General features: G+C 38.2%; 3 protein-coding genes across 3 annotated transcripts; 1 reads left to right on the plus strand and 2 right to left on the minus strand.

Moving 5' to 3' along the window:
• The first annotated feature begins 325 nt into the window (after nucleotides 1-325).
• Nucleotides 326-3,382, plus strand: LOC120016053. Its single transcript, XM_038868630.1, has 2 exons — nucleotides 326-1,633; nucleotides 2,853-3,382. The coding sequence occupies exons 1-2, from the start codon at nucleotides 1,436-1,438 to the stop codon at nucleotides 3,006-3,008; spliced, it is 354 nt and encodes a 117-aa protein (XP_038724558.1). The 5' UTR covers nucleotides 326-1,435; the 3' UTR covers nucleotides 3,009-3,382.
• Nucleotides 3,383-4,058: 676 nt separating this feature from the next.
• On the minus strand, nucleotides 4,059-7,661 carry LOC119981853 (protein ALP1-like). Its single transcript, XM_038824997.1, has 2 exons — nucleotides 7,172-7,661; nucleotides 4,059-5,320 (listed from the first exon to the last, which is right to left on the minus strand). Exons 1-2 carry the CDS (start codon nucleotides 7,287-7,289, stop codon nucleotides 4,254-4,256), a joined length of 1,185 nt encoding a protein of 394 aa, XP_038680925.1. The 5' UTR covers nucleotides 7,290-7,661; the 3' UTR covers nucleotides 4,059-4,253.
• Nucleotides 7,662-10,368: 2,707 nt separating this feature from the next.
• LOC120006882 (protein UPSTREAM OF FLC-like) lies at nucleotides 10,369-13,693 on the minus strand. The gene is made up of 4 exons (XM_038857002.1): nucleotides 13,255-13,693; nucleotides 12,966-13,035; nucleotides 12,037-12,885; nucleotides 10,369-10,924 (listed from the first exon to the last, which is right to left on the minus strand). The coding sequence occupies exons 1-4, from the start codon at nucleotides 13,484-13,486 to the stop codon at nucleotides 10,747-10,749; spliced, it is 1,329 nt and encodes a 442-aa protein (XP_038712930.1). The 5' UTR covers nucleotides 13,487-13,693; the 3' UTR covers nucleotides 10,369-10,746.
• Nucleotides 13,694-19,886: the final 6,193 nt, after the last annotated feature.

The following is a 19,886-nucleotide window of genomic DNA, read 5'->3' on the forward strand; positions in this document are numbered from 1 at the left end:
TTTCTTAATTTCTTTAGTTTGCTCGCACACAATGATGTAGACCTTGATTTGTGCCTCTGAATTTTGTATGTGAACTTGGGGGAGGGGCTACCAGATTCGCAAACTTTGAATTATGACCATTTTTTATAAATTAAAATCTGATGGGTAATCATGTTGTCCAAAGGTCAGAACGAGGCGGCTTTTATAGGTTGTGAACACAGTGCCAAACGAGGCACTCGCATTTGTCGGTGACTCTCTCTCATAATGCCATTCTAGAATGAGCCGCCAGGCCCACCTACAATCAATAAGTCTACGGATCCCAGTAAAATCAATCCCAGTTATCCCAATTCATAGCTGCCATACAGACTTGGAAAAAAATGGATCCACTTCAACCCTATCTCTCAACCATTGTTCCCTCCCCTCTCTTAACCTAGGTTAACTTAATCAATTCCTTTATTCCAAGTTTCCACCCAAGCTGTGCGCCTCATCGCTCATTCTCGACATCAATGCCGAACTGAAACAATACTCTCCGATCTCAACCTCCACGCTGATCTCAAACTCCACGCCAATCTCAAACTTCAAGTCGATCAAGGTCGAGTCTGCAATTGCCAATGTATGGGTCTTGTTGATCCACCTCCGATTTGGTAAATCAAGTGAAAAAGCGAAGAAGATTGTTGAATCGAATGAAGAAGATACGAAGATGGTTCTGGGTGTGGGTGTGGGTGTGGGGTGGAACTGTTCGACAAGTGTTATCTACAGTTGTTTCTCTTCCTTCATGGTCTCAAATCTGTATAGGGAGATTTAGGGTAGTTTAATGGATAGCTTGATTTGAGTTGGTTAATTTTGTGGAATTGATAATGCCGATTTAGGGTATTTGCGTTAGGTATGAGTTGAGAAGATAGATGGGAATTTTACGTTAGGTCTGAGTTGAGAAATAGATGAGGCGCTAGGTATGGATTCGTGTGGAGGTTGAGATCGACGTGGAGTTGCAAAGAAATTGATTAGGTTAACCTAGGTTAAGAGAGGGGAGGGAACTATGGTTGAGAGATAGGGTTGAAGTGAGCCCATTTCTTTCCAAGTCAGCACTGGGATAATTGAGATTGATTTTACTGGGATCCGTTGACTTATTGCCCTATAATTGTCTACCCAAACAAACACTCTTTTTTTTTTTATAATATGGAACGCACTCAACTGTCCATGTTCGTTAGATAATTCCCTATTAAATTCGGGCCACATGAAGTTGTAGGTAGATAATTCACTGTTAAATCCGGGTCACATGGAATACCTATAAATTCATGGACTAGTTGAGAATCGTACTGAGGGCCCAGTATAAAAAGATAGTCCAATGTAATTATTCGCATACGCTCAGCTGAGTTAGATGGAAACGACCACACCTCCCGCTTATCGCGCTTAAGTTCCATGTGTCAGCCAACGAGAACCCGCGAAGCTCTTCGCCATGAAGAAGCGCAAATCTTCGCCGTCAATTCTCCGTCTCGACGACGAACCCGAAACCCCTCGCCAAACCACGAAATCGCTGATTGCTGGGCTTTCCTCCTCTTCCGCCGCCGCTTCGACTCCCTGGGAGAGCTTCAAACTGCCCGATGATTGGGTCGTCGAGAGAAGTCCCCGTGCTCGGTCCAACCAAGTCGACAAGGTGCAGTCCTATTTTGTCATTTTGATTTTCAGATTCTTGTACGCTGTATGATTCCTTTCGCTTGGGCAGTGTTTGTCTACTGAATTTATTTTTCAATTTTCCAGTAATTGGCATCATTGTCATGGTAATTTGGTATGTATATAGGGATTCCACCCGTTTGTTCGGGTTTGAATTCAATAAAATTGCAGTTCACGTATTAGGACCCGCCTACACTATCCAATCCGAATCCGACTGGACAAAATGTTCAGCATTATGCTAATTGTTTAATATTTGAACTGGCCATTCTCCAAATTAAGTTTGTAGGGCAGCGGTGTCTCACCAAGAGGATGGTTGATTTGTCCGAAGATATAATATTTTCAGTTGGAGACTGAAGTTATACTTGTCATGATAGCATCCCAGAGAAGATATTATTAGGATTTTGATTCTGGTATATCAGAGTATATTGGTGCAATTTCTGTAAGTTTAATGTAATCTTATAATTGAGTTTAGACCTGCTAGCCCAATGGAAAATCTCCCAGAATTGGAATATGGTAGTGGATTAAATGATTTGGATAGTATCCTACCTGGTCCTGTTTCTGTATGTATAAGAAATAGTAGTTGTCTGGTAATGTATAAGAAATAACGTAAAGGAGGTCTATATGTTGTTCTGTGCCACCCAATCATTGAGTTATTATTAAATAAATATGATGCTCATAAGCAGGTGGCAGGGAGGAAACTCGTAACAGCTAGCAAATTTAGTAGATTTGCTTCATCTCACTTCCTAAACATAGATTTTCCTTCATCTTTATCTTTAGCTTTGAAGAGAAGGCATACTAGTGCACACAGAGTTATATGTATATATCTCTAAATACGTACGCATATGTGAGCCGATTCTTTTTTATGGTTTAAGCCATGTTTGTATGAAACTGTAGAACCTTCTTTTTTTTTTCTTTTTTTTTTTCTGCTGTATCGCTTCTTCGTTTGTGTGTACTATTTAACTATTAGTTTACGATAGTCTAGGAAATTGTTAGATATAGTCATATAGATGATCTGTTGTCCTGTACGGAAACTTTATGTGCCTGATTCCAGTACCTTTCTATCAATGCTTTGCTATGATAACTTTTTGTTTGCTGTTTCACACATGTGAAGCAGAAGAGTTTTGTTTATTACGTTTACAAGTTCTGTATTTAACTTGCATGGTGGAACTTGGAAATCTTGAGGGTTCATATTTGTTGTGCAGTATTACATTGAGCCGGGACTAGACAACAGTTTCATTCCCGAATCCCTAGTTTCTGTGGAGAGATACCTTGCAGGATGGGAAGAATATTGTACCCCTAAGGCAATAAAACCTTCTGGATTTCAAGAGAAAGAAACAAAGTTCTGGAGAGGAGGCTGAAAACTCAGTGCTCGACTTTACTAGCCCACTGCCAAAAGTAAAGTGGATTATGACTTCTCGGGGGAAATATGTGGAGCCCTTTCATAGCTGATTCGGAAGTCCCAGAGTTCATAAAGCAGAAGTGCTCTGAGACATTTATATCATCCATTCGCAATAAATCCTAATGGACCTAGTTTAAGATATCTTCTATTCTATCATGATGACAGTGTTCTATGTTTGTGCCAGTTAACGCTTCAACTGATATCTATGAGTTTGCAAATTCATGCTAGCTGCTATTTGTCTCGGCTTCCATCTCTGCATTTGTTGTGCTGAACTTGTTACATTCTTCTTTAAAGACCTACTTCAAATGAAGAGTACTTGAAAGTTGAAAATGACATTGATATCGTTTCTATTAGCCTGCCAAGTAGCTCTAATTAATCCTCACTTGTTTTATTTGTGCTAGAGCTGACTACCATTGGAGGAATGTGGGGAAATTTGCATTGCGGAAGGTAGCTGCTTCTAGCATTTTGTTGGAGCCAGTTTCAGGTCGACCTAGTTTACCGTGTAAATAACTTTTGCAAACGTACTTAGAATGGCGCTTGCAGATGTATGAATGGTGATCTCCTATGCTAATGGTAGAGAGCAAGGTTCACCTTACCCTATGCCACTGTAATATTTTATTTTGCTGACTTGAAAAGATGATATGGCAGTATTACCGACATAGTTTGCTTCCTATGATCATTTGATTTTTTCCCCATCTTTAGTCCTTCGGCTTTTTTTTTTCCCTACTTTATCTTCGCTCACCAGTATCATCCCAAGGCGCAAGCTGTCATGGTAATAGATATAAATGTTGCAAAACAGGTTTCTCACAGACAATCACATAGAGAAGCAATCGAAGGGAGGGAAGAACACAACCATATAAAAATAACCAACCTACACCCAGAGTGAATGATCACTTTTTTTTTCCATTGCAAAACTTCAAAGAAGCCAAGGGACACATTTATCAGTAACGAAGGAAACTGAGAAATTTCTTATGTCTAGAACCATAAAACACCCCACATAGGAGCAGAAATATGCTCTTAGAGAAAAGACTAAAGGCATGAAATTATCCCATCATAAATCCAGTTTAAATCAATGATCAATCATCCATCATCAAACTCCGTTCCGTTCAGTTGAAAGAAAATATTACTGAGATCCTCACAAAATTCATTAAGAAAGAACATATAAAATTTTCTTCTTTTGGCAGGTTGCCCTGTTGGTGCATCTTTAGTCTGATTTGATAATTTGTTGAGGTTGAAATTCTCCAAAGCAGCACAAAGACAGGTTATCTCTGAGGTCAACATCCTTTGTGTCAACTCTCTGACAAATTTGCTGCCTGTAGCCAGGGTCATGGTCATAGAACAAAGGCCTTTCGTACTGCATCTCATCCTCCATATCAATAATGATATTATGAAGAATGCAGCAGACATGAATGATCCTCGGCAACTTATTCTTATCGGGTCTCCACAAGACACTTCCGATGATTCTCCACATCTCCTTCAACTTAGCTAATGCCATCTGTGCCGCCATCTGAGCAGCAGAAAGCCGTTTGTTCAACTCAGCCTTTAACACTGGAAGTTTTCCCTTCTGGTAAGGAGTCACGAGAAAAGGCAGCAAGCGGTAGGCAGCATCCCCTATTAAATATTCCCCTATTTCCAATCCTTCTGAAAGCTCAAGTTTCTTCCCATTCAATCTTTCTCCTTCGTTGCATAGTTTGCAGAAACCAGAACTTTCAAACACTGCCCATTCTTCTAATTGTCCTGGCCATCCAGTGACTATGTCCAAGAACCTCATAGAGTGATCCACAATTGCCTGCAATAACATGCTGTGATTCTTCTCGTGATCAAGCCACTTCTCGCTAGCAGGGTCTAAGGTTGACAAAGACATCAAGATATGAGTGGTATCAATCACACCACAACAATTAGGGAGGCCTAATTTTTTCTCGAAATTGGATTTAATTTCAGTCATTTTTGCTTCTGTGGAAGGCCACTGCAGGTGCCAATGACCCTTTTCTTGCATGGCCACCACAAAACGCCAGGTTACTTGGGCAACAGTCGAGTGGTTCAACCCAAGTGAATCACCAACTGCTGCCAGAGAGTCACCAGAGCTCAGCCTCCGCAAAGCAACAGCTACCTGATCAGGCAACGACAAAGGCTGGCCATCTGTAAACGTCAAATGCGCTTTCTTGGCCAGCATGTCTGCCTTGACAAGTGAACATATGTAATCGAATGTTCTTCTTGAAAACTTGAAAAGAGATTCAAAACTATCAAAGCCATTTGAAGAAGACGGTATACCTGCAGAGAGGAGAGAGCCAGAACGATAATGAAACAATTCTCAAATCTGAAGCATTTAGGCCAGATTCTGATACTAAATGTCGCACTAGGTACAAAACATCATCATTGTATGAAAAGGTCAAAACCCCAAAGATGATGCGTTTTCTGTTTTGGCATAAGACTAAATTAAGAAGGTTACAGAAAATGATGCAAGCTGAAATGAAGATACTAAAATTGTTGCAAGTTGAAGACCAGGAATTTACTAAGTCCGGATTTCAGAAGCCTAGTCTTGCTGGAGTCAGGATAAAAACCCAGATTGAGAACCCAGCACAAGCAAATAAAATACAGCAACAGCAGTGAAAGACGCATGCTAGATAGCCTTGCAAACTAGCATAGTATATTTTACAGGCACACTCATAACCTAGCAATTACATTCAATCATACATTACAAATGGGATGAAGTACCTAATTTCAGTAGATTAAATTGAATAATTAACTAGAATCTTAAAAACTAGCAGACATCGTTGCATTCTCATTCATATCCAGCACTCAAAACTGATGTCAGTCATCATCTGACAAATTGTAGTTACCTACAACGAAGGCACCCTAAGGGCATGAAGTTTTCTCATCAGGACATGCATGCTTATGGGGTATGAATATTAACAGCTTTAAATCAAAGATTTCGAATGACAAAAAAAAATTCCCTAGAAGAGTAGAATATGCAGAAATCTCGATTTAATTGGTCAAAAGGTTTGTATGGCTGGTTTTCAGACAATTTGTGTGTAATAAGAAAAATTAGAATACCAAGGATGCATAAACATTCAAATAATATTCAGCTGATGGCATGCCTTGGCACCATTACTAACTATCCTTCTAACCACTAGATCTCCTCTTCATTGCAGAAGGTCTATCAGTTAGTAAAATACAAACGTCAAAAGCAACTTCAAGGGTTTGACATCAAATATTCCAACTCTTCTAACAAACTTTAGATGAGATTTTCTTATAGTTCAGAAGAAAAGGTCATGAAAGCCCTCTTAAACTACATATAATCGTATGATATCCAAAAAAACATAGTATATTATATAATATTTGTACACCAGAAAGAGGAGCAACTTCAATCCCACTTCCAGGAACTTTCAGGGAGTCAAAATTTGAGCTTTTTCAAGCACCTAACTAAACTGCAGTGTGTTCAACAATAACTTAGGATGAACATGATTAAATACTCCGACGGAGAGAGCACTCCCTTTCTTTTTTTTCCAACTGTGTTACATATCTGACAGTCAATTTTAAAACTACCTAGTTGTCAAGAAAACATACCAGTGATTGGAATTCCCCAACTTAAATGAACAAATATCAATTCCTATGTGTATTTTTAAAATGAGAACGCACCCACAAGACGGCCAACCCTGGAACCCCCTCCTACGTGAGGAATTCAGAAGCAGCTGTACGGCCCAAGCACGAGTCCGATCCTCAGATGGGATTTGAACATCATTTTCCTATGTTTAACATTGTGATGTTTCAAAAATGGAAAAAACAAGAAAATTTTCTTATCCTCTTTTGCCTTTCTAGGACAAAGCCACATAGGTAAAAAAAGAGAACACAAAAGTCAGGTTGGGGATCCTCCTTGTATAAACCCAAACGAATTCGCAATGCCAATTCAACTTCAATGAGAGATAAATCATAAAGCAGTTAGAATTCAGCCAAAATCATGATTAACTCAACCCAAACCCAATTAGCTACAGAGGAATCAACAAGAGCGAGGATGAATGGTCAAAAAGAGAGATATCAACATATCAAACGAAGGAACAATAAGAAACAACTAAAAGCCAGAAAAAAAAAATTAATTGAGAAAACTTTATTAAAAAATATTACCATTAATCCTCTTGGAGAACTCAAACCACCAATCTACATACTCTTCTTTCCCCAAACCATTCTCTTCAACCTTTATCTCTGTCTTTCTCCTCTTTCTAAGCCTTCTTGTAGAACCCATCAGCGCAAAACGACCCAATTGAATAAAACCTCAAAAACCCACTTGTTCTATACAGCCACAATCAAGGAAACTCCGTTAGAAATCCAAAAAAAAAAACAAAACAAAATACACTCCAATGATAACACTGCAACCCTTTCTACAGACACAGAGAGATCATGTAACCAAGATGAGAGAAATAGCGGGTCATGACATGCAAAGAATTAACTAATAGACAAGATTATTTGCAGAGTTTCAGTGTCTCAAATGTTGTGTCTTTTTATTTTTTGACAACGAAGGCATGCAAAAAATAAATGAATAAACAGATAGCATGATATTGGTGAAATATGAAGAGTGTAGGAGAGAGTGAAGGTATGTGCTTGTGGGTAACCGATGATTAATCCAGGCAACACATGTGGGCTGGTGTTTGTTTTAGACCATGTAGTCATGTACCAAGACAAGTGAAGGGGGAAGGGAATCGGTATTTTAGTCAAGAAATGGTTCATTTTTCCCCTCTTTTACTATGTGCTCTACTCACAGAGAGAATGAAATGTGTAGTTTTAAGAGGTTTGCTGCTTACATTTTTGGGTCTTCTTAGAATAAGAGAAGAAATTGCATTGTCTAGTGCCTTGATGCATCATATATATATATGTACACTTAGAGAGCAAGAATTGAGGGTTATTTTTACCATTAATGTTGGTAGGTTGCGATATTTCTTATTTCCTTATCACCTACCGCAATCCTTTTCCTTTTTTCGTACGACGACAAAAAAAGATTAATTGAAACGTTACAATTAGGAATAACATAAATACATTTATATCTTTCGATATTGAATACGGAATAGATATGCTTTTGGACTCTTTTTTAAAATTCAAAGCGTATGTTCTCGCGTGAATTTCGACAATCCGCTTAGTCTTATCCCCTAGGGCTATTTTAGTGATAGATTCTATAGGAACGGTACATTCTTATTTGGTCAAATACTTAGAGAAAAACTCCCATGTCCTTTCACAATAAAGAAGAAGAAAGAAGGGGGAACAAATATACTTGCAGAACGCACAATGGAGAGTTGTTTAAGTTCAGAAATTAGGTTTGTGATAATTTGTAAAATACATATACTTGTGAGATAGTAAAGTTGACTTCATTCAGATAATAAATCATGGGTGAAATTAAGTTGAAATTAGGTAAATAAATGTATAAGTTGAAATTATGTGTCCAATTATTAGGAATCTCACATCGGTTAAATGTGAGAGTTTCATTCATTTAATAAGATGTGTCCAATCTCATAACACTTGAGGGCTATTTTAGGGACAAAATTCACAAGGACCTTTGCCCCAATATGAAACAATATCTCAAGTGTTTATTAAAACAATTTTGCTTGTCTACCCATTCTTCAAATTATTACCCATTCTTCAAATCATTACACGAATGCAATGCTACGGATGTACAACTAATTGAAGTATAGTTTGAAGAAGGCTGCATTAGAATTAAGCCCATATCCATATTGGCAACCACAAACCTAATCCTTTTGGGCTTCAATAAAGCTCAAACCTCGTATCTTACAGCGGATCAGATCCACAGGACCATAGATAAATAACAATACAAGTCGCCCCTGGCCCACACATTCTTGGACTAATAGTCATAGGTCATGGAAGTCCACGAAGCGATTTGTTCTTTGTCTGAAACAATGGGCCGTGCGAAAGATTGTCTTTGATGCGTGTCGGTTTTATCGAATGGTTTGCTTTTGTTTTCATACAAAAGGAATGAAATGAAAAGGCACACCTAATGATCATGGAGACAAAGTTGCCGTTCATACGATATCGCAACATATCAATTCTGCATTTCTGTGTTGTTGGCTTTCTCATCATAGGGATAGTTGGTTAATTATTGGGTGCTTACATTGCAACAAAAATAGAAGCCATACGTCAAAACATCACAGCTTCTACTCTGCTGTCATAGCTCCTCCTTTTGTCTGGGGAAATTTTGCTTGCTTCGGTTTGCAACGCTGTCGAGGAGGATCCTACAGTGTGGGTGTAGGGTGTGGCAAAATTTTATCCAATCCGAATGATCGAATTTGTCTGATTCGATTAAATCAAATTTGAACATAAGTGATATGTCCGAAATTCGGGTTTAAAAACAAAATTTTTATCCAGTTTAAAACCGAGTCCGGGTTCAGGCACATAAATCTTGTCCGTTTTACTTATCCGGACCCTAGCTCGAATTAAATTATTGTCCGATTTATTTATCTGATCTAAACCAATATGAGTTTGGTCAATTAAGTATGCCCGAAATCCAATCCGGGTTAAGGTCTGTACATATCAATATTTTGTAGATATGTGTTGTTGTCTGACCCGAAAACCGATTTTTTACCACCCTTAATAGGTGAGGCGATAGTTTTAGTTTGGAAGTTCAAAAATGATTAGATCTTCAATTGCAGTAGCCTTAATGGTTGTTAATGCCTTGTTTAGGTTTGGTTTCTTATTGGGCTATAGAGAATTTGATTGAGAAAGTCCGTAACAAATTGAATGGGTTGGAGCTGGTTTTGTGATATGGTTTGTAGTTTTGATTTAGACAATGTTAAAAACCCCCCAAAAATCCCTCAAATTTATGTGCCATTAAAATAACCATTGATTAAAAACATATATATAGAACCCACTTCATATCCAACACTTCACATTAAATGAATATTTTTTTGGGGTCACATTTTAAAAGTCTCAAGCATTATTCTTTTCATTTTTATGTGCCAAAAAATGGAGAGGAAAAGCCTGAAAGATTGTTAGGCCTGTTTGGTTACAGTTTTTAAAACTGTTTTCTGTTTTTGAAAATTCAAATGGGATTGAAAATTCGTTTGGTTGGGTGTTTTTAGAAACTGTTTTGTAAAATTGAAAACTGTTTTTGGTTTTTAAAAACTAAAAAACCAAAACTGTTATTTAAAGTTTTGTAAAATTATTTTCTGTTTTCTCTTTCATCTTTCCTCTTTCTCCGTGCAAAATCCTCTATCAAATGAATTTTGTTTTCATCATTATTTCTTAAAATTGTTTTCAAAATCTAATCTTAAAATCAGTTTTTGAAAACAAAAAACCAAAACCATTTCCAAACACACCTATTAATATCTATGTTTTCTAATGTGGACGGTGCCTAGGGCAACGTTCTACACATCCCATGTTTCGAAGTCGAAAATCAACTAGTCAAAAAGCATTAAACAATTGGGAGTTTAGCACCTAAGTCACCGGAATTAAGGCATATTTAACTCCCAAAAGCATTAAAGGGTACGAAAATGTCGACAGTTTTACATGCTTCAACAAAAATAACTTTATGGGAACACTCCCAAGTCCCATACTTTCTCGTAGCTTTTTCCTCCTCATAATGCGAGCTCCAGTATTCTTCACCATGTATTTAGCCTTTGTACCTTGATTCATTCATATTTCAGTTTGTTTTCTTTGTCTTTTTCAGGTATTTCCAATTAACGAAGCTCACTTTCATTTCACCCAACTTGTTGGACCTCGAGTCTTTTGCTCCATCGTTGACTAGTACTGCCACTATCCCCACCATGAATATCAGTGTTGCTTTCACTCTTGGATGGCTGTGTTTTAGGCTTCCCTGGTATGCATTTGACTCGTACTCCATCCATCTCATTCTCTGCCTTGAGCAATTGCGAGGTCCTGCATAAACAGGCCAAAAATATTACATCAACTCCAGCACATAGAACTAAAAGTCAACTCTTCAAATGAGAAGAGAATAGTTTGGTCCCCACAGATGCAGAATTCCAGTACAGCTGCTGTTCCAGATGATGATGGATTAAATTCTCAACGAAATATCTGACACTCACATGGTGGGAAATTGAAGATTGACAAGCTTAATGCGCATAATTCATTTGGCTGGTACGGATTAAATGTAAATTAGATAAAAAAAATAAATAAAACATAAATGAGATGTAGACAGAAGAACACTGATAACTCAATATTTTACTATGGCCAGTGTGCTGTCCATCAGAGTGGCACAGTAACTAGTTGGCATTTTGTCCAAGTTTGGTTCAAATCTTGCATTCAATCACAACCAAAAAAGCTAACAGAGAATCAATTGTATTCTGATTCAGAATCAAAGGACAAGAAGCCATACAATGTACTATGGATGAGTTACTATTGTTAGGTGAACTGCAAGAAAAGAACAACAATTACTTCTCGGAAAGGATGTGATGGCAGTAGAGTTATTGCGATGTCTTATCTTTTTCCAAACAGGAGGTAATGAAAATAGCATCGCCAGACCATACCCATATGACAAATAGGTGAAAACAAACAACTCTAGTGCCAAACAAGTCAATTGAAACAAGAAAACTAAACTATGAAAACAGACTTTTTCAAGTTGGATTGTTCATTGTTTATCAAGCACAAGAGACATGAATCTTAAGATCTTAATGGATAATGGATAATTAATCCACTACCAACATAGGAAAGTACATCATCATGAAGCAAAGACCAAAATCATACAAGTCATTTGAAACAAGAAAACTAAACTACGAAAACAGACTTTTCAAGTTGGATTGTTCATTGTTTATCAAGCACAAGACACATGAATCTTAAGATCTTAACGGATAATTAATACAGTACCAACGTAGGAAAGTACATTATCATGAAGCAAAGACCAAAATCATACATCATTAAGCAGTAAAGATCAGTCGAGCAACCCAAAAGGAGTTGAATTTGCTATGGCATCATAAGTCTGATAATGTAACAAGTGACACTAACTAGTGTTAATTTGATTAGAAATTACTTACCGATCTGCATTGTAGGAATTGGATCTCTTCAGAACTGGAATATCCTCTTTCTTGCTGTCAATCAGGCTCCCACTAAAATACTCCTTGTCTTCCAATTTTACCCCCGTAAAATTAGAAATTTCTGTCGAAGTCCCAACCTGATTCCCTCCGCCGCGAGGCAACCTCGCCTTGTAGTGCCCAACCAATGAGAACCCTTGATCCTTCGCCAATGTAGGTCCACAGTCCTTAAACGACATCGAACCGCAAGAAATCAACTGCATCAGGACCATGGATGCCTTCATTCTCCCGCTCGGGCAACTCTCAGATGTCCGATTTACTGCAGCTTCTTCTCCAGAACTCAGCGTCGGCCGTCCACAAGCTTTCATCAGGGACTCTAAAGTCTCCGGGCTAGAATCAGACGGTGGAGGTGATATCTCTTCCCTACTAAGTTCCGTACTCTGGTTCGATTCCTGATCTTTCTCTTCTTGAGATTCCTGTATTTCTTCTTCTTTGACCGGTTTTCTCCGTCTTCTCCTATCATCCGTCTGCGTAGACGCATCAGCGGCGAGATTTCGAGTCGACTCGGAGGTTGCCTCGGTCTTGTAAACCTTATACTCGTTAAGATCGATGGAACTCCAAGACTGGTTCCTTCTCCTCGTGATAACCGGGAAATCTGATTCTTCACCCGATTTCTCTATATCAGGCGGTTTAAGGGCTCGAAACGACGTCGTCTGAAGGGGCTTAGAGTTAATGGAAGCAGCGTCGAACTCTATAATCTCCGATCCTTTGAGAACGTACTCGTTTCCTTGAGTTGGATAAATGAAATCGTTCTCTGCTAAATCGTTCCATACGAATCCGTTCTTGTAGCTCCTGGTGATGTAAAAGATGATAAAATCAAATCAGATGTGCTCAATTAGATCAGGCGGTGAGGGAGTATTTCGTTTGTTTACCGTTTGGATGACCAAGAATAGAGGCTAGCCATTCCATTTCCTCGAAGTTGATTTAAGCGGTTTATCACATCTGAGAAACAGAGACATTTTACGAATGAGGCACTAGTAACGAATTACATGTTTTCTGTTTGGTTGCTGCGAAAATGAACGGGAAAGCAAAACAGAAAGGCAAAATGTAAGCTTAAATACTTTTCGTACTCCCTTTTTCCATCAAATTTCTGGGCAACCAAACAGAAACAAAAGAACACAAAAAAGTGAAAAACTACTACATTTCCGTTTGTCGTTTTACCTCTGAGATGGAGTCCTTCGTTTGAAGCGAGGGGGACCTCCATTAAGTGAGGTTGCTCAAGCTGGCCATTCCTGCAGAGAGAATAAACGACAGGAACTTTCCTCTCAGTGCTGGTCCTGCTTTTAGGTTCGATCCAAACTCTGTTCCTCTCTGGACTAGTCTCTCGCTCTTTCCACCTCCTAGAAATCCGTAGCTCTGCTGCCGCGGTGCTTCCTCTGGAACTGACCGCCATGACTTTCTCCTTCACGTTCTTTGTGTCTCTATTTGCATACAAAGACAGACAGACGACCAATAGAGTGAGAGTGAGAGATGAAAGGAGTGGTTGTTTTGTTTGACTGGCGAGAAACTGATTCAACGTATAGGGAGAAAGTGAGGGAAGGTGATTTTGGATTTATAGGAGGAAAGGGTGAGAGGGAGGGATGGTGTGAATAGAAAATTTCAAAAATTAGGGATGCGGCGGACAACAGCTACACAACAAAAACTGTTGCTGTCATTTTCTGTCATATGTAAATTACGGGATTAGGCTATTTTATCATTTTATGGATTGCGCTTAGATGCAGATCAGTCACAGATACCAGAGGGTCTGTAAGACGATGTCGTTTGCTTGACTGCCAAGTGCCAAGGAGTGAAACCTCCTTGGCAGAGACCATATTCAAATTTGAGAATGAAGTCAATTATTTCGGGTTACTTTAAACAAACAATTGAAAATTCAGCCTCTCAATTGGCTCAATTCTCAATTTGTTATGAATCTATTTGAGCTCACTCTACAACAATTTACATTACATCCCAAATAAAAAAAAGTGTAGCTTAGTTGGTTGAGTGACAAATTCTACTCCCACCAAGCATCAGGTGCTCCCTCAACGACATATTCTCATAAGGCTATCACGAAAATAAAATGGTGGATAAGCTCAGTCTCTATGTCTAAACTTATAAAATAAAAAAAAAAACTCTCAATCTCGTGCTCACATACTATAAAGAGGATAAATATGACAAAACTTCACTAAAGAAATGCACAGTATAGTAGTCTTCGTTTTTCTGCTTTCGATAACTATTAGTATTACTTTTTAATGTTTTTATGAAGTGATACATGTGATGATTATTCTATCAATCTTTTCTCCGAAATTCAAATATATATATATATTTACTCAAAGTAAGTGAGATGAGTTGACCTTTGCTTTGTGTTTATTAGGTCCACACCTAACTTTGACTATATCCAAACACAAGCGCTCATTGAGAGAAAAAAAGTATGGCCGTGGAGCCCACGTTAATTCAATCCCAGTTGACATGAAGTGGACCCAGAACCCATGAAAGATCATGGGCCAGGTTGGACAAGAATCGCACCGATATCAGTAGATGGAGCCGGCCACATGGACGACTAGATCAATAAATGACGCTCGCGATGCTGCCAAATCTTAGAACATCTTCAATGGGCACTCTTGTTTCCACACTCCATACACCTCAATTCTTGTGTATCTATTAATTTATCAAGTGTAACACTCCAATAAACCCACAATGGGTACTCTTGTGTTAACATTCTAAATGTTCAGTGGGGCTTACAAGAGAAAAACAAAAACAAAAGAGAGGCAAGAGATGATGTGGCATCAATTAATTGATTGAGTGGATCCCACAAAATTACTATTCATCAAACTAGAGACACCCAAATATGAAGTATGAATAAAATTTTTACATGTTTTCAAGTATGAAATGTTGTCAATTGTGGATAACTAACACTCCATTCATAAAAAAAAGTAACATTTGGAGCATCCCAAATGGCTCCCATTGGAGTTGTGATTTCTCCTATAAATGACGGTGTTATGTTTCTTAGAATGTGTTTTAGACCACCAGGAATACCATATGATTTTATGGTGTAAAATAATATACGCAAGTTTGAATTTTACGCATTTGGCATATTAAATATATATTAAGGTGGTCGGAAGTCTAAATTATCGGCGAAATAGTCCAAAACTTTCCCACACCATGCAAACATGAAATTACACGTGCATTGACCCACGACACTTTTACAATGCAGTTGGCCCCATCAAATGATATTATTGAACAATTACATTTCAAAAATAGTCAGTCTCAGTAGAGTAACCTAAATAGACTGCTACGTACAAGGAGGCAAAGAAGCAGTTGGGTGTTATAATCCGTCTTTGGAGAAATCTGGACTCTAAATCTGAATATTTGACCACCAAAACATTTCAAATCAGTTGAAAGCATAGATAAAATGAGGAAGAAGGTCATGGGTTGGTCACATAGAAACTTATCCAAGATAGGTAAAGAAGTTTTTATTAAATCTGTGTTACAAGCTATACCCACATATGCAATGCAATTATTTCAATTTCCTAAGAGTCTTTGTACTGAGGTGGATCAAATCCTGCGTAAGGTGTGGTGGGGTGATAATTCCAAAAGTACTTATAAAGCTTGGCTTTCTTGGTCTAAACTTTGTGAATCAAAGAAAAATGGAGGGATGGGTTTTAGAAATATTGAGGCGTTCAATGATGCATTACTTGCGAAACAGTGTTGGAGAATCATTATAAACCCAACCTCGTTATCCAGTCGTGTATTGAAAGCCAAATATTTTCCGAACACTGATTTCCTTAAGGTGGAGAAGAAGAGAAATGCTTCTTACTTGTGGACAAGCTTCTTGAATGTACGATATCTCATAGAAGATGGATTGAGGTGGAGGATAGGGAATGGAGCAACAGTACATATTTGGGGGAATAATTGGTTGCCGGAACCAATTATATATAATGTTAATATAGAAGAGTTAGACATTCCCAGGACAAATATGGTGGATACTCTTATAGATTGGTCAATTGGGTGGTGGAATGTTAGACTATTAGAGGAATTGTTTGAGGTGGAAACAGCAAGTATGATATTGAAACAACCAATTGGGTCTCCTTATGTTAGTGATTCAGTATATTGGAATGGGACATCCAATGGTTCATACACAGTTAGAAGTGGATATTACCGTGCGATTGAAATAAGAAAAAGACCATCTGCTTCTTGTTCGGAGCCAATAGCTAATCCTTGTACTACGGTTTGGACTCATATATGGTCCTTGAATGTCCCTCCTTCCACGAGGGTTTTTCTTTGGAGTGCAGTCCATGAAATATTGCCTACTAATTCTTTGTTACATCATAGGCATATTCTTGATAACCCGGTTTGTCAATTGTGTAAGCAGAATAATGAAACAACACTCTATGCACTTTGGGAATGCCCTTCGGCACGAGATGTATTTTGTGTTAGTCTCCGAAAATTACAAAAGCTGAATTCGTACTTCAATGGGTCCTTTGGGCAGTTTTGGAATGATATAAGGTGTGTTCTTTCTACCCAAGAAGTATCTACTTTGGCAATCACAATGCGGATGATCTGGTTAAGGAGAAATAAGTTTGTACATGAAGGGAATTTTGTGCATCCTACACAGATAGCCTTGAGAGGCATTCATACAGCTGATGATTTTATTAAAGCTAAACAAAGCTTGGAAGTCCCTCAACCTGGCGGAATTTCGGAGAATAATCAACGGATACTAGAGTTCTGGCGAGGTCCTCCTAGGAATGTCGTTAAATCTAATTGGGATGCTGCTATACATACTCAAACTAATCGTACAGGTATGGGTATTGTATTTAGAGATGAATATGGAGACGTTTTGGCCAGTTGTGCATTGGTGAGATCTACTATACTAGACCCGACCTTGGCTGAAGCTTTGGCTTGTTTACAAGCAGTGAAATTGTCTTCTGAGTTGGGCTTTACTGAGTTGATATTTGAAGGTGATTCTGCTGTCATTGTTAATGCAATTAATGGGAGTGTTCCAACCCGTGCTGTATGGAGTAAAGTGATAGAGGAAATCAAGAGATTGCTAGGCTATTTCATGAGTTGGAAGGTTGTCTTTGTGCGACGTACAGCAAATTTGGCTGCTCATTCCATGGCCAAACATGCGCTCCTCGTCCAAGACATGCATGTCTGGATTGAGGAAGTTCCTAGCTCGGTTGTGAATATTGTTTATGCAGAGAAGCTAGCTTGGGAAAGAGATATGCAAAGCCTAGGAGGAGAATCAGTATAAGGTGTTTTATAAGCTGATTTATCTCTTATTATTATATGTTTTGTCCAACTTTCTTATTTTGGTTGTATTCCATCATTATGGTGACCCGAGTACCTTTGATGGTCTCCATTTCTTTTACTCACGTGGTGAGTTATGAAATATATATTCAGTCTTTTGACCTTTTCAAAAAAAAAAACTAGGGTGCCTTCATTCAAGATGAGAAAAGGCCAAAAGGAAAGAGTAAATATGAGTCTCTCATAGATTTCTTTTGTGGGTTTATTTTAGTCCATAATCGCCAACGATCAGCGGAGTTTGTAGACTCGGAATGCAAATGGGCCGAATAAGATATCCATATTATGTAACGACTAGGAGTCAGCCTGTTTGGACACTGTACTAGTGTACCTACCGAAAGTCTTGTAGTCCAGGCCCAATTTTTTCCTATCTCACATTAAAGCTTCAAATATTGGGCCCATTCACCATCCATTACGTACAGCCCAATATACATTGGCTACAAATTAATAAAATGAGAGCTTTAATCACTCCCCACCATCACACCCCCACCATCTCTTTCTTCTTCCTCACGAGCACCCATTGCCTACTATGGTGTCATCAACGTTCGAACACCAATCCGGTAACCACTACTACCAAATTGAAGCTAAAGCCACTATGAACTAAACCCGACCAACCCCGATGAGTTTTGTCCACCGTAATCATCGAAGTCATGTTCGAAAATCTATGGCCATCACGAGAAAAGTCGTCCGATCTGTACAAGCTGACCACTGTTGGAGGAAACCGACACCACCTTTGGACTCCTCGTGACAAGACGCTTTCATTCCACCCATTTTTCAATCAATACGCTCTCAAAAATTGATGACCCGAGTTTGATCCCATGTTATAATAATATTTTTCATGGTGATTTCATGGGTTATGCTTAACAATGAGTGTATTTAGTAAATATTGAGATGCGACTAAAACTCCCCTTAATGAAATTATCCCAAACAACAAAAAGTCCGCATGACTTAAAAATTCAAGTCCGCACTAGGGTGACTGCTAACTATCCGGGAAAGAGGGCTATGATCCAATTGCAACAAAAAAAAAACCAATAAAAATGTAAGAAAACCAGTCCTGTCGACACGCTACCTATTATAGGCATGATCTTAAGTGTGTCAAATTAATCTTTGATCATGTTCTTATCCCATCCCACGTCAATAACAAAAACAATAAAACAACTTATTAAAAAAATATATTATTATAACATGACATCACCATGATTAGGGTCAAAATAAAATATTATCTTTGGTTAGATGATAAAATTTTCACTGCTTCGCTTGGAATGGGGCTATGGATGAGTTGGGATTGAGAGTTTGGTTGGGAACGGCTGGGAGGGGATTAGTTCAAAGACTAGTTGTACTTATTTGGGGAAAAAGGAGTTTAGTGGGAGTGTTCGCGAACACCATTGGACACTCCCTGAACCCTCCAACCAGCCAAAACCTAAATTAGGTGTTTTGCCACATTCCTCTCGACTTTGGAAAAGTGAAACCCCCCAGAAACCTTTGATAAAACAGAAACCATTGGATGACAGGATAAGAATCAATGGTCATATCCAATGGTCCCGACCAGCACTTCTCGATAAGCGCAGTTTGCTCGTATCCTATGGCAAATTCACCCACCCATTTATCATGTTAAAAAACAACAATAAAAAGGACGCAATATTTTAAGCAATATATGATATTGTGTACCTAGTGAGAGTTAGAGATTAGGTTGTAAACTAGATAGAGATAGCTTACAAACAACACCATCACTACAGAGCTCACACTCGCTTAAGATGGAATCTTGTCATTGGCTAACATAGTATTATCCTTAATCTTTTCTTGTCAACAATGTCATCTACTATGCTCCAGATTTTGGATCACTAATCCCACTTTCATATACTTTCAAATAACTTCAACAGGTCCTAGCAATGAAAGCAACAAGTTCACTTTGATTTCAATGATTTACAACCACTGCCTCCGCGCAAGGGAAAAAAAAAAAAAAAAGGTAGCAAAGGCCTCCCGCTTTAGATTCTTCATGGACAACAAATTGATATAGCTAACATAATAGGCTAATCGTCCATGCTAGGTAGGGTGTCAACCGCTGATTCTAACCCTTCTTTTTTTTGCTTAAAAATAACCAACCAATTGATCAATTATTGATGATTTAATCGATTTTTTTGGGGTTTCAATCGATCCTCATTAACATATCTTTGACAATAACAAACCAATCGATTCAAGCGGTCAGTCTGAGAGGTTAATTTCAACAGCCCTAATGCTGGGGTCACAATTCTTTTAATTAGAATTGGCTACAATTTTTCCTCCAAACCATTTTAAATCATGAGATTTTTTTTCCTCAAAAATGACATATTAGGGTTTAGAATTTAATGTTTAAGGTATAAGATTTAGAGTTTTAAGAATTTTTTTTCTTCAAAATTACTATTTTCTACCATTATGAGCACTCAAAATCCTCAATAACACATTTTAAATCATGATTTAACATTATTTTTATGAAAAATTTGAACACCATCCAAAAAAAGGTCAAAAAAAATTACAAT

Source organism: Tripterygium wilfordii, chromosome 2 (genome assembly GCF_013401445.1).
Source record: "Tripterygium wilfordii isolate XIE 37 chromosome 2, ASM1340144v1, whole genome shotgun sequence".
NCBI lineage: Eukaryota > Viridiplantae > Streptophyta > Magnoliopsida > Celastrales > Celastraceae > Tripterygium > Tripterygium wilfordii.